At 49.6% G+C, this 14,710-nt stretch overlaps 1 protein-coding gene across 2 annotated transcripts in view; it reads left to right on the forward strand.

Annotated features, from left to right (window-relative positions):
- Nucleotides 1–2,436: 2,436 nt before the first annotated feature.
- The window catches only part of SAMHD1 (SAM and HD domain containing deoxynucleoside triphosphate triphosphohydrolase 1), a 61,461-nt gene continuing 49,187 nt past the window's right edge, over nt 2,437–14,710 (forward strand). The window contains exons 1-2 of one of the 2 annotated variants that reach the window (XM_066234403.1): nt 2,437–2,786; nt 11,843–11,909. In XM_066234403.1, the coding sequence (XP_066090500.1) occupies nt 2,579–2,786; nt 11,843–11,909 (275 nt within the window). In that variant the 5' untranslated portion in view covers nt 2,437–2,578. The remainder of the gene's footprint in view (nt 2,787–11,842; nt 11,910–14,710) is intronic. The other variant, XM_066234402.1, reaches the window with a different exon arrangement.

Here is a 14,710-nt window from a genome sequence, read left to right on the forward strand (position 1 = left end):
ACTGGAGGCCCATCTCTAGCCCCCTACTTAATGGTAGGTGAGAGGTCCTCAGAGCTGAATCCATGGAAACTTTAAAGTGTCCTAGGTGCGTATCTGAAACTGAATGGGAGCAGCTCTCTGGTGCAGGAGGTCCTCCACTGGAGCTGGGCACCCCCATCAGGGAGGGTCTCTTATACTGTCCAAAAGCAGCATGTCCATCCAACAGGGGAGCCAGTGCCCCCTCTAGTTGCCTGTAGTCCAAGAGCCAGTCCGTGCACAGTCAGCCCAACTGTCTGTGCAAATCACCAAGGTAAAGGTCTGTTATATGCAACTAGGTTCACATGGGGCCTCAGGCCTCCCCCTTCATCCCAGTGATCATGGCAGCTCTGAAGGTGATGCCCCAAGGAGGAGCACGTGGCAACGGAGGCCAACCTCTCCATCTCTGCTCCAGTGAGCATGATGCCATCCACCCCTACATCCCGCGATCGCAGCAGCCTTACCAGAGGCTTAGTAGGTACTCTTTGCTGCTGGGTTTTACCTTCTGGATGACCACCGGCGAAGCTCTGAGTGTGGACAGCAGCTTCAGCCTGAGTCTCCTCATCCTCAGAAGAGGAGCTGGAAACGCCTGCTCCCGCTGACTCGTAGCCCACTCCACCACTCCACCGGCACGGCTCCATCGTTGGCTCCTGCAGCTGCCCGTCCTCGGCCTGAAGTTGAACCCACAGTTGTTCCTCCAACAATTGCCACTGCCAACATTCAACTTCCAGGGCATACTGCAACTCACGGACCTGTAGATTGCTTCAGTTCCAGGCAGCGTTGGTGCTCAGCAGCTTTTTTTTTTTTTAATTATTTTTATTTATTTATTCATTTTTTTAGAGGGGGGAGAGAGACAGAGAGAAGGGGGGAGGAGCAGGAAGCTTCAACTTCCATATGTGCCTTGACCAGGCAAGCCCAGGGTTTTGAACCAGCAACCTCAGCATTCCAGGTCGATGCTTTATCCACTGCGCCACCACAGGTCAGGCGCTCAGCAGCTTTTGAATCTAGTCGGCCTCCTTTTCTAGCACTCAACTAGTTCAAGCCCTCACTGGTTCTCAGCCTGCATCTGCAGCTCTTTCTTCAGTGACTGTTCCAGCTCATGACATTGCTGCTGCTCGGTTTGTCCTCAGGCAGACTCTCGCAGGGCTATAAAAAAAGCCAGCCTGCGGTCCCCAAAAGGACAGTCATGGGGAACTGTAACAACGACCAGTCCTCTATCCACCTCTCAAGGGTGGCTGCGGCTCCATACCAATCTGATCCAAATCCTGCTTGCTGTGCCAGATGTAAGGCCAGTGGCTGTTATCATGGCCATGCAAGTTCTCATTGCATTCAGGTAGAAGGTACAGGAACTGTGGAGCCAGAGGATGGTGGGCCATTCCATTTATTAGAGTCTTCCAACAAGCAATCAGGCAGGGAAAAACCACTTCCCTCTCTCTCAGGACTGACTAGCAAACAGGCTGGCAGGGACACCTTCTCCAACAAATAGCAAACAGTGGCCCCTCCCAATGGTCCTGGGCAATCTGCCGCCCATGGTGGCACAGGCTATACACATATGTGCAGCCCCATGCTCATGCATCAATCAGGCAAAATACAAGTGAGCAAGCCTAACACACTTGTTTGCCCAACATAGTAGTTATCCTTTTACCAGTTAATTGTGTGGACCAGGACTTACAGGAAAGATTGGGTCCTGCCCACCAGTCGCTAAAGTGAAGGGGGGGGGATGCCTGCCATGTTCTCAGGACGTTAGCACCAGGTAGTAAAAGTCCTTGAACGTAAGTTTTAAGTAATCATATTGGCCCCCTCCTTTTCTCTGGGCAGGCGGTTGGGAAGGAGAGATGGGTTGAGGATTTTTTCGGAAAGAAGTTTGAGGTCAGCTTCCATATGGAAACCTGAAGATAGGCCAAGAGTTCATGGACAGGCATTCCTGGGGCCCTCTCACTGCCCAGCAATACTGTAGAACTTGTGAAATGCAAGTACACACATTTACATCAAATTTGAATTTGAAATAAAGGCTTGTCCAGTTTTGCTTCTTGCCAATTTATCTCTCTCTCTCTCTTTGTGAGAGGGACAGACAGGGAGCCAATGAATCTCGTAACTGGGAAGATGCTGATAGCCTGATAGCCTTTTAGGTTTCTTTTAAGTTTGAGGCATCTGAAACACCGGTAAGCCTGGGGTACTCATTTGAAGGAAGGTACTCTTGATTCACCTTAAGAGTCCCTGCTACGGACGGTGGCCTGACTTTCACGGGTTCTGGGCACACTCTTCCCTCGCCCCCGCCCTTATTAGCACCACCTTTAGTTCTGCTTCTTGCTGCTCAGTTTAGTTTAAACACCCAGGCGCAGTAGGGAAGCAATGCATGGTCATGGCGCTTGCGCGAGGGGCCAGGCGGCTGAAGTCTCTGGGCTGTCTTGCCCCCACGGTCTGAGCGGCCAGTGCGCCTGCGCGGCAGGTCAGTAGGCTCGCAACGCTAGGACTCGCTGCCAGTGTCGGGCTGTCAGTGCGCCTGCGCGCGAGCTGGGCGCCGCGGTTCTTGACTGTGCTGCGCCGGGCGCTGTGTGGAGCCATGCAGGGAGCCGACTCCGAGCAGCCCTCCAAGCGGCCTCGACGCGACGGCAGCCCCAGAACGCCGCCAAACACCCCTTCTGCTGCGACCGAGAGGTGCCCGGGGACCCCGCTCCACTCCGACAGCAAGACCTGGGGCCCGGAGCAGGTGTGCAGGTTCTTGCAGAGCAATGGCTTCAAGGATTCCGCCCTGTTGGACCGCGTCCGAGGTAACAGGGCGAGAGCGCTGGGGGGCTGAGGGACGGCGACCCGAGGCGGGACAGCAGGCCTGCGGCGGGGCGCCCTGCGGCGGCGAGCAGGGGGCCTGGAGAAGGACGCGCGGCGGGGCGCCCTGCGGCGGTGAGCAGGGGGCCTGGAGAAGGACGCGTGGCGGGGCGCCCTGCGGCGGTGAGCAGGGGGCCTGGAGAAGGACGCGCGGCGGGGAAGGGCGTCCGGTGGCGGAGGCGCAGCGCGGGGGGCCGGAGGCGGGAGCGCCCGGCGGGGACCGGGTGGCGGAGGCGCAGCGCAGGGGGCCGGAGGCGGGAGCGCCCGGCGGGGACCGGGTGGCGGAGGCGCAGCGCGGGGGGCCGGAGGCGGGAGCGCCCGGCGGGGACCGGGTGGCGGAGGCGCAGCGCGGGGGGCCGGAGGCGGGAGCGCCCGGCGGGGACCGGGTGGCGGAGGCGCAGCGCGGGGGGCCGGAGGCGGGAGCGCCCGGCGGGGACCGGGTGGCGGAGGCGCAGCGCGGGGGGCCGGAGGCGGGAGCGCCCGGCGGGGACCGGGTGGCGGAGGCGCAGCGCGGGGGGCCGGAGACGGGAGCGCCCGGCGGGGACCGGGTGGCGGAGGCGCAGCGCGGGGGGCCGGAGGCGGGAGTGCCCGGCAGGGACCGGGTGGCGGAGGCGCAGCGCGGGGGGCCAGAGGCGGGAGCGCCCGGCGGTGGTCCCCCGAGACAGCGGGAGGAGAAACGGGGCGCCAGGGCTGGGGGCTCCGTAGGAAGGAAGCGAGCTTTGGGGGCTGTGAAGCCGGCTGGGGCAGTCGTTCTAACTCGCGTGGGTTTCTTCAGGAACTTGTCACCCCAGCGCCGGACAGGCGAGACTCATCAGGTCCCTTACATTTTTTTTTAAATTGATTTTTAGAGACAGAGAGAGGGAGAGAACAAGATCTATTTGTTGTTGCACTCATGGATGCATTTATTGGCTGAGTTCTGTGTGTGCCCTGACCAGCAACTTTGGCTTATTGGGTTGACGTTCCAATCAGCCGGCCTCAGGTCCTTCTTTTTAGTTAGAAGAACGTTTTCCCTAGACCTTGGTTGGGCACTGCTGTCACTCAGGCTCACCAGGCAAGGGAGATTCCTTTGGCCCAGAGCCCTTTGAACACTTGCCACATTAGGGTGTGTTCTAATGCCTTTAAGTTTCTGTTTCCTTCACACACACGCCTACCCCACAATGCTCTCAGTTAGGGGTTTCTGAAGGTCAGGGAACTTGTTGGGAAATCTCTGAATCTTTTTTTTTTTTTTTGACCGAGAGAAAGAGAGAGAGAGGGACAGATAGGGACAGATAAACAGGAAGGGAGAGATGAGAAGCATCAATTCTTCGTTGCAGCTTCTTAGTTGTTCAGTGATTGTTTTTTCATATGTGCCTTGATGGAGGGGTGGCAGGGGGGCTACAGCAGAGCTAGTGACCCGTTGCTCAAGCCAGCGACCTTGGGCTTCAAGCCAGTGACACCCCCCACCCCTTGCTTAAGTTTATAAGCACCCACTCAAGTGGGATGAGCTCATGCTCAAGAAGGCGACCTTGGGGTTTCGAACCTGGGTCCTCTGTCTCAGTCTGAGGGTCTGTCTACTGTGTTACCTCCTGGTCAAGCAAATCTTTGCCTCATCATCACCTCCTATAGCATCCCAGTTAGGGCTCAATATATATGTTGTCCTTGCAGAGCCTGGTAATGATCACTTTTTCTTCATCAAAAGCAGTTTCTCTTCCTCAAATCTAGACACTGGGGTTGTGCAGTTGACCACTGAACTCCCAGCAGCCCATGACTTGGTCACATGACATAGTGCAGGTTGTGTGTTTTTATTGACTTTATAGGCTCAAGTTCAAGCAACCATCTACTAGAAATCTACTCAACTTCCCAAAATGGGTGTGAGACTTCACTTTAGTATATAATTTTTTTTTTTTAATTTTTCTGAAATGAGAAGCAGGGAGACAAGACAGACTCCTGCATGCACCTGACCAGGATCCACCCGGCATGCCCACCAGGGAGCAATGCTCTGCCCATCTGGGTCATTGCTCCGTTGCAACCGGAGCCATTCTAGCGCCTAAGGCAGAGGCCATGGAGTGGTCCTCAGCACCTGGGCAAACTCTGCTCCAGTGGAGCCTTGGCTGGGAGGAGAAGAGAGAGACAAAAAGAAGGGTGAGGAGAAAGGGTGGAAAAGCAAATGGGCGCTTCTCCTGTGTGCCCTGGCCAGGAATCAAACCCGGGACTTCCACATGCTGGGCTGACACTGTACCACTGAGCCAACCGGCCACGGCCTATTCTATAAATTTTTGCAGTTGTTGGGTGGAACCCTGTTTGCTGAGGCTGGGGAACTAGGGTGGAAGAAACTTTAGTGGTTCAACCTAAAGATAGCTTGATGAGTATAGAAACTGTACTTCTCTTTTTCTCTTTACCCTTTTTATCTTCCTCCACTGCCGGGATTGGAATGTTTCTTTGAATAGCAACAAGTGGGGATGAAGTTGTTTGATAACTTCTGTCCCCAAAATGTGGTTGGCAACGTTGGCTTTTTGTGACAGTGGTGTTCTGTAGAGTAAGTTGATGAACTACTCTACATGCTTTTAATTGGTAAAAACTGAATAAGTGTTACAGTTGCTCATTTCTTTTTAATTTTTTTTCATGTTATTTACTTATTTTTTACAGAGACAGAGAGTGAGTCAGAGAGAGGGATAGACAGGGACAGACAGACAGGAACGGAGAGAGGTGAGAAGCATCAATCATTAGTTTTTCATTGCGCGTTGCGACACCTTAGTTGTTCGTTGATTGCTCTCTCATATGTGCCTTGACCGCGGGCCTTCAGCAGACCGAGTAACTCCTTGCTGGAGCCAGCGATCTTGGGTTCAAGCTGGTGAGCTTTGCTCAAACCAGATGAACCCGTGCTCAAGCTGGCGACCTCGGGGTCTCGAACCTGGGTCCTCTGCATCCCAGTCCGACGCTCTATCCACTGCGCCACCGCCTGGTCAGGCCAGTTGCTCATTTCTTACTGTCTTCTTTCTCTTGACCAAACTTGAGCAGGCTTCTCTCTCTCCTTCAGACCCTGAACTCTTGCTTGCCTCCAAAACTGAGCAAACACTCAAATAGTGGAGTATGCCCTCTGATCAGCTTCCCCTGGGAACTAGCTGCCTATAGCAGGACATTGCCCTGTCGAACCCCACTGGGGTCTCTTCCCCTCCTGAGATTCTGCTTATCTCTGCTTGCCTCTCCTTTAATCTATTAAAAAACACCACCGTTTTCTGTTGGATTTTGCACTGTTTACATACGTCTGAGAGAGGAATGTTCTCACTACTGCAGTAGTCTTTCTAAGTTAAGTCTCTCTCCATCTAAGTGCAGATTTGTTTTTATTATTAATTAATTAATTTATTTAGACAGACAGACAGGAAGGGAGAGAGATGAGAAGCATCAACTTTGTTGTTGTGGCACTTTTGTTGTTCATTGCTTTCCCATATGTGCCTTGACCCAGGAGCTCCAGCTGAGCCAGTGACCCCTTGCTAAAGCCAGCGACCATTGGGCTTCAAGCCAGTGACCTGTGAGTCATGTCTATAATTCCATGCTCAAGCCAGCGACCCTGTGCTCAAGCTGGTGAGCCTGGGCTCAAGCCAGATACCTTGGGGTTTCAAACCTGGGTCTTCAATGTCTCAGGTTGACGCTCTATTCACTGTGCCACCACCTGGTCAGGCCAGATCTGTTTTTTTTTTGTTTGTTTGTTTGGGTTTTTTTTTGTATTTTTCTGAAGCTGGAAACGGGGAGAGACAATCAGACAGACTCCCGCATGCGCCCGACCGGGATCCACCCGGCACGCCCACCAGGGGGCGACGCTCTGCCCACCAGGGGGCGATGCTCTGCCCCTCTGGGGCATCGCTCTGTTGCCACCAGAGCCACTCTAGTGCCTGGGGCAGGGGCCAGGGAGGCATTCTCAGCGCCCGGGCCACCTTTGCTCTAATGGAGCCTTGCTGTGGGAGGGGAAGAGAGAGACAGAGAGGAAGGAGAGGGGGAGGGGTGGAGAAGCAGATGGGCGCTTCTCCTGTGTGCCCTGGCCGGGAATCGAACCCGAGACTTCTGCACGCCAGGCCGACGCTCTACCACTGAGCCAACCAGCCAGGGCCCAGATCTGTTTTTTTTTTTTTTTTTTTATGCTCTGGCTAGAAAAATGTCTGCGCGGGTGGAACAGGCGGCACAGAGATTAAGAACAGGTGCGCGAATAATTAGAAGCCGTGTATGTAAGAGATCTCCAATCAGTTCCCAGCTTTTTTGGCGATAGTTAAATTGGTGAGGGTGTTAACACCAAAAGTCCCTTCAGGAGGCTAATTGAGTGGGTTCTGTGGCCTGGCCACAGCGGAGAAGAAGAACAGTTTCTTCTTCCTTAGGGAGGGAGATTCCTGTGCCCCTACAGCCGCCCTCAGTTCTCGGAGTGCTCAGACCTGAGCATTAGCATCCTAAAAACTCAAGGTCCAGCCACGGATGAAAGTGGGTGTGCTTGGGGAATTCTCCACAAGCACACGCACTCGGACGAACAGAAAAGACTTCCCTGACGTAGCTACGTTTCGGACAGGGAGTCTCGGAGGAAAGAACCGAGAGGAATGCTGGAGGCAGGGGACTTACCGCACCGTGCGCCAAAGTGGGTGGAAGTCGGAGATCCTGGTTCTTTCTCGGAGGGGAGGGGAAAGGAGCGGTCCTTGCCGACTTCTAACTCCTTCCGGGTTTTCAGCACCAAAATGTAAGGTATTTTTCCCCTCCGAGAAGGAAGGAAGAGGGCCGGAGCCGCAAAGTGTGGAATAAGTAAAGGGCTTTATTGAGTACAGAGCGCGCATCCCGCCCGGCAAGGTTCCCTGGCCCTGAGGAAAGAAAGATGGAGGAGAGATGGAGGTCAGGGAAGTTGCCCAGATCTGTTTTTATATGACAACACTAAGCACAAAGCTGCCGGGTCCTTTTGCTCTTATGCAATACAGTCTCACAGGAACTGTGAAATGTAGAAGCTATAATTTATTTATTTATGTTTTTATGTATCTTTTTTTTTTTTTTTTTTACAGAGGCAGAGATAGACAGGGACAGACAGACAGGAACAGAGAGAGATGAGAAGCATCAATCATCAGTTTCTCGTTGCGCGTTGCGACTTCTTAGTTGTTCATTGATTGCTTTCTCACATGTGCCTTGACCGTGGGCCTTCAGCAGACCGAGTAACCCCTTGCTGGAGCCAGCGACCTTAGGTCCAAGCTGGCGAGCTCTTTGCTCAAGCCAGATGAGCCCGCGCGCGACCTCGGAGTCTCGAACCTGGGTACTTCCGCATCCCAGTCTGACGCTCTATCCACTGCGCCACCGCCTGGTCAGGCTGTTTTTATGTATCTTAACAGATGATGTGTTTGAGGTCAAAAGATGTTAAGTAACTTTCCAGAGGTCACACAGCTAGAAAAGAGAGCTGGATTTTAGGGTTAGGTCTTTAGATGCCAGAATTCGTGCCAGCTATACCTTAACAAGTATTCTTTCCAAAGACCGTTGGAGACCCCTCACCAATAAGGGAACAAACACACCAATTAAAAAAAAATGGAGAACATACCTGCAGTTATAAAATTAACTAAGAACAAGGGAAGAAAAATGGAAAAATGAACAAAACACAGGAACAAACAATTGACAACCAGCCAATAAAAGACATTCAGTCTCAACATAATTTAAAGAATACTGATTTTGAAATTCAGTTTGGAAAGTATTTAAAGATTGATAATAGGAGAAATAGGTAATCCAGTATAGTTGATGAAAGTGTTAGTAGAGTGGGAAAAATAGATTATAAACAACATAATTTTATTTGTGTGACATAACATAATTTATAGATAAGTGTATTGAATAATACCAGAAATATTAGCAGTGGACCTGACCTGATGGCACAGTATAGAAAGCGTTGACCTGGAATGCTGAGATCCCCAGTTTGAGACCCTGGACTTGTAGGGTCAAGGTACCTATGGGAAGCAAATACTATGAGTTAATGCTTCTGCTCCTACCCCCTTTCTCTCTCATCTCTCTAAAATCAATAAACATTTTTTTTTTTTTAAATCAAGTGAGAGGCAGGGAGACAGAGAGACAGATTCCTGCATGAGCCCCAGCCAGGATCCACCTGCCAACTCCCATCTGGGACTGTTGCTCGGCAACCGAGCTATTTTAGTGTCTAAGGCCAGACAGTGAAGCCATCCTCAGTGCCCAGGGTCAACTTGCTCATTCCAGCTGTGGCTGCAGGAGGGGACAAAAGAGGGGGAGGAGGAGAGGTGGAGAATTAGATGGTCACTTCTCTGGTGTGGCCTAACCAGAAATCGAACCTGGGACTTCCACATGCCCTACCTACTACCGCTGCACCAACCTGCCAGGCCAATAAACAAAATCTTTTATATAAATATTTTTTAAAATGTCAACAGTGATTATTAGGAGAATTTAAGTAAGTTTTGATATTTAATTTTTTTAAGACTTTATTTATTCATTTTAGAGAGGAGAAAGAGAGAGAGAAAGGGGGGAGGAGCAGAAAGCATCAACTCCCATATGTGCTCTGACCAGGCAAGCCCAGGGTTTCGAACCAGAGACTTCAGCGTTCTAGGTCGACGCTTTATCCACTGCGCTACCACAGGCCAGGCGAATAAATTTATTTTATTTTATTTTTTATTTTTAATTTTTATTTTTTGTATTTTTCTGAAGCTAGAAACCGGGAGAGACTGTCAGCCAGACTCCCGCATGCGCCCGACCGGGATCCACCCAGCACGCCCACCAGGGGGTGACGCTCTGCCCACCAGGGGGCAATGCGCTGCCCCCAGGGGTGTCGCTCTGCTGCGACCAGAGCCACTCTAGCGCCTGGGGCAGAGGCCAAGGAGCCATCCCCAGCGCCCAGGCCATCTTTGCTCCAGTGGAGCCTTGGCTGCGGGAGGGGAAGAGAGAGACAGAGAGGAAGGAGAGGGGGAGGGGGGGAGAAGCAAATGGGCGCTTCTCCTGTGTGCCCTGGCCGGGAATCTAACCTGGGACTTCTACACGCCAGGCCGACGCTCTACCACTGAGGCAACCAGCCAGGGCTTATTTTATTTTTTTACAGAGAGTCAGAGTGAGGGATAGACAGGGACAGATAGACAGGAACGGAGAGATGAGAAGCATCAATCATTAGTTTTTCGTTGCGCATTGCGACACCTTAGTTGTTCATTGATTGCTTTCTCATATGTGCCTTGACCATAGGCCTTCAGCAGACCGAGTAATCCCTTGCTTGAGCCAGCAACCTTGGGTCCAAGCTGGTGAATTTTTGCTCAAACTAGATGAGCCCACACTCAAGCTGGTGACCTTGGAGTCTCGAACCTGGGGCTTCCGCATCCCAGTCTGACGCTCTATCCATTGCGCCATGGCCTGGTCAGGCCAGGCGAATAAATTTTTTTTTTTTTTTTTTTACTTTTCCGAAGCTGGAAACGGGGAGGCAATCAGACAAACGCCCACATGCACCCAACCGGGATCCACCCGGCACGCCCACCAGGGGGCGATGCTCTGCTCCTCTGGGGCATCGCTCTGTCGCCACCAGAGCCACTCTAGCGCTTGGGGCAGAAGCCAGGGAGCCATCCCCGACGCCCGGGCCATCTTTTGCTCCAATGGAGCCTCGGCTGTGGGAGGGGAAGAGAGAGACAGAGAGGAAGGGGGGGGGGGTGGAGAAGCAGATGGGCGCTTCTCCTGTGTGCCCTGGCTGGGAATTGAACCCGAGACTCCTGCACGCCAGGCCGACGCTGTACCACTGAGCCATCCGGCCAGGGCCCCCAAAATGTCTTCAGTTAAATATTTTCCTTCTTTTTGAAAATTACTTCCTTATTTTCTCATTACTTTTTTTTTAATGTGACCATAGCAAATAGATCTTTCTATAAAACATACTCTTTCACCTACCCTCCATCTCCCTTTGGTAACCATTAGCTTGTTCTCTGTATCTAAAGGTCTTTCATTACCTTTAGAAAGATTTTTGTTTGTTTGAAAATAGTCCAGAGTTCTGGAATCTGAGATCAGGAAGAACTATAATAAATTATGTAGAAACAGAAAGGAAAATAAACCTAGGGGGTGGGGTGGAGGGGGATATATGGCAAATGAATGGTGATGGACACAGACTTGACTTGGGTAGGGGTGTGGACACAATACAGTGTACAGCTTGACTGGGCGGTGGCGCAGTGGATAGAGCATCAGACTGGGATGCGGAAGACCCAGGTTCAAGACCCCTGAGGTTGCCAGCTTGAGTGAGGGCTCATCTGGTTTGAGCTAAAGCTCACCAGCTTGAGCCCAAGGTCGCTGGCTCCAGCAAGGGGTTACTCGGTCTGCTGAAGGCCCGTGGTCAAGGCACTTATGAGAAGGCAATCAATGAACAACTAAGGTGTTGCAATGCGCAACGAAAAACTAATGATTGATGCTTCTCATCTCTCTGTTCTTGTCTGTCTGTCCCTGTCTATCCCTCTCTCTGACACTCTCTCCGTCTCTGTAAAAAGAAAAGTACAGTGTACAGATATGTGTTGTAGAATTGGGCACCTGAAACCTGTATATTTATGTCAATCAGTGTCACCCCAATAGAATCAATTAAAAAAATAAATCGTATAGATAAGTCTTTCAAAACACAGAGAATTGTGAGCTTTACCTGCAGGTTTTAGAACTAAATCAACACTTTGGCCATCCCTCAGACTGTGGTTTTGACTGTACTATTCTAAGAACAATAGGCTGTTTCCCCCCACCCCAACCCTTACCTGTTTTAAAAGGAAGCTGCCAGTTTTGTGGCTGCACTTGCCAATAATTTACTTCAGTAATTTAAAAAATTTCACTTGACTTATCATAAAAGTCTCTTGGTTTAGTTTTCTAATTAGAATGAAGACCTTCCCAGTGGCAATTCCAGAAAGTGGTATTTGACACAGTTCATTGCCTATAGTAGCTGCACTTGATAAATGTGGATCTGAGTAAATGCTGGTGGGCCCAAACTGAAAGAAAGAAAAAAGCATATGCTGTAAATACTGAAGTCATCTCTGCTCTCCCTTTTCTTCCATAGAAAATAAAATCACAGGCTCATTACTGCCTTATCTTGATGAGTCTCTTCTTGAAAATCTGGGAATAAGGTAAGAATGATAAAATTCACACTGTGGTCAGCCATGCTTGTGTTGTAAAGTACCGTACCCCAGATGCTGAAAAGTACTGTACCTCACTTCTGCGGGTTCACGTGGAGATACCAAGTCCAGATGAATTTTGAAGGGTTTTATTAAAGGAGGAGATTTATTAAATATGCCGGCCGCGTATGGCTGACACGGGGAATTTGCAGACCCAAATCATGTGCGCCAAATACATCTCAGGGGCTGGTTATATACCCTTGTTCACACAGGCTGGGGAGAGTGTGATATCATGGCACAAGCTTACAACATTTGTTTAGGAGATACACAAAAACATTAAAACTTTCAAGGTAACACAATCAAAAACATTTACAATAGTTCAGGGTTCATCTTCCCTCCTTTGCCTAGACGTATGTTACTCTCAGGATTCCAGGAAGGGGGAGGAACTATAATCAATGCAGGGTGGTATGTAAATTCTGCCTCCCATTGAAAGAGAAGAAGTTTCTCAGTTAACCTTTATTTTAGATTTAAAATTAAATGACCCATTGTTCTTGCAAGCCAGAAACTTCTACATTCTTCTCCCTCCCCTCCCCAAAGGAAGGATGGGACAGGAAAGCCTGACCTTTCCTCCTAGAATATCAATATTAATTTAGCAGCTTTTTGGCACCTTATTACACTTGTGACCATTCAATTCACTATTGAGGGTCATAACCCAAGATTGCTGATATTAACTGTATGCACTTTAAAACAATGCACTGCCTGCTGGTTAACACAGTTGTTTTTGTTTGTACTTGCTGTATAAATTCTATGTTTTTTGTTTGTTTGTTTATTAATTGAGAGGTGAGGGGGCAGGGAGACATTCGCCCCGACCGGAATCCTCCCAGCAACCTCTGTCTGGGGCTAATGTTCTGCCCATCTGGGGCCACTGCTTTGTTGCTCAGCAACCGAGCTATTTTTGTGGCTGAGGTGAGGCAATGGAGCCATTCTCAGTGCTGGAGACCAACTTGCTTGAACCAGTGGAGCCATGGCTTCAGGAGGGGAAGAGAGAGGAAGAGAGAGAGAGAGAGAGAAAGGGGAGGAGAAGGGGTGGAGAAGCAATCACTTCTTCTGTGTGCCCTGACCAGAGATTGAACCCAGGACATCCACATGCTAGGCCAACACTCTACCTCTGAGCCAACTGGCCAGGGCTTTAAATTCTATGTTTAATATATATTTTCTTAATTTTTATTTATTTATTTATTTTTTACAGAGACATAGAGTGAGTCAGAGAGAGGGATAGACAGGGACAGACGGACAGGAACGGAGAGAGATGAGAAGCATCAATCATTAGTTTTTCATTGCGCGTTGCAACACCTTAGTTGTTTATTGATTGCTTTCTCATATGTGCCTTGACCATGGGCCTTCAGCAGACCGAGTAACCCCTTGCTGGAGCCAGCGACCTTGGGTTCAAGCTGGTGGGCTTTTGCTCAAACCAGATGAGCCCGCGCTCAAGCTGGCGACCTCGGGATCTTGAACTCGGGTCCTCTGCATCCCAGTCCGATGCTCTATCCACTGTGCCACCGCCTGGTCAGGCTCTATGTTTAATATTATTAATGATGCCTTTAAAAAAAAAAAAATCAGTGAGAGGGGAGGCAGACAGACAGACTCCTATATGCTTCCTGACCAACCTGCACCTGGCAAGCCCACTAGGGGGCGATTTTCTATCTATCTGGGGCCATGCTCGCAACCAAGCTTTTCTTAGTGCCTGAGATGGAGGCCATGGTGCCATCCTCAGTGCCGGTGGGCCAACTTGCTCCAATTGAGCCATGGCTGCAGGCGGGGGAGGAGAGAGAGAGAGGCAAAAGGGGGAGGAATGGAGAATTAGATGGATGATTCTTCTCTGTGCCCTGACTGGGAATCGAACCTGGGACATCTACATGCTGGGCCAATGCTCTATCACTGAGACAACCGGCCAGGGTTAATGATACCTATTTTAAAAAATTTTTGCTGACGAGCCTTCATAAAGTTGGTAGTAACCAACTTTTTACTGTTAAGTTCAGGATAATTGAATTATACACATCAGAATATATAAGAATATATAAGAACTGACGGAGCAAAAGAAAAAAAAACTGCAAGAAAAATCAAGGCTAGAACCCTTTCTTGATCATATTTCTAGGTCTTTTTAATGCTATCTTAAGACTGGAATGTATCCCTGCTATTAGATTTAGAGACTCAAAGTAGTTTGGCACTTTTTAGCTATCTGATTTGGCATGTTATTTAACTTTCAGTCTCTGCCCCTGTGAAATGGATGATAATAATAATAAGACAATGCATATCAAGTGATTAGTACATGATAAACTCTTAATAAATTGTATATATACAGACATACGCATATGTCCTTAGGTGTGGCTGGAGGTTCTAAGGTCTAGATTAGTGTAGGTCCACTTTAAAGACCTCAGTTGAGGATGCAGTGTTTATTCCTTAAAACTGAAACTTTACTTCTTTTAGAGAATTGACAACAATGGTGTAATGTGTTCTTCCTGGAATTCCACTTAGCTAAATGTTGTTTGTGGTGACAGTAACCAAAGAATCAAAACAAAGGATTATACTGAATTGCTTCATGTACTATTGCTTAATATTGATAATGATCACTTTTTACTGACTTTTAATAAATGTCTTTTGGATCAGAATCTTCAGTGACCTCATCTTGCCTCTTTCATAATCACATTCCAGCCCCCTTCACCCCTTCCAGGTCCCCCTTACTACCTATTTTTAAATGCAGTGGTTACAATTTTGATTGAATTGAATTTATTTTCATAGTCTTTTTTTTCATT

The sequence above is a fragment of the Saccopteryx bilineata genome, chromosome 6 (genome assembly GCF_036850765.1).
Source record: "Saccopteryx bilineata isolate mSacBil1 chromosome 6, mSacBil1_pri_phased_curated, whole genome shotgun sequence".
Classification (NCBI taxonomy): Eukaryota; Metazoa; Chordata; class Mammalia; order Chiroptera; family Emballonuridae; genus Saccopteryx; species Saccopteryx bilineata.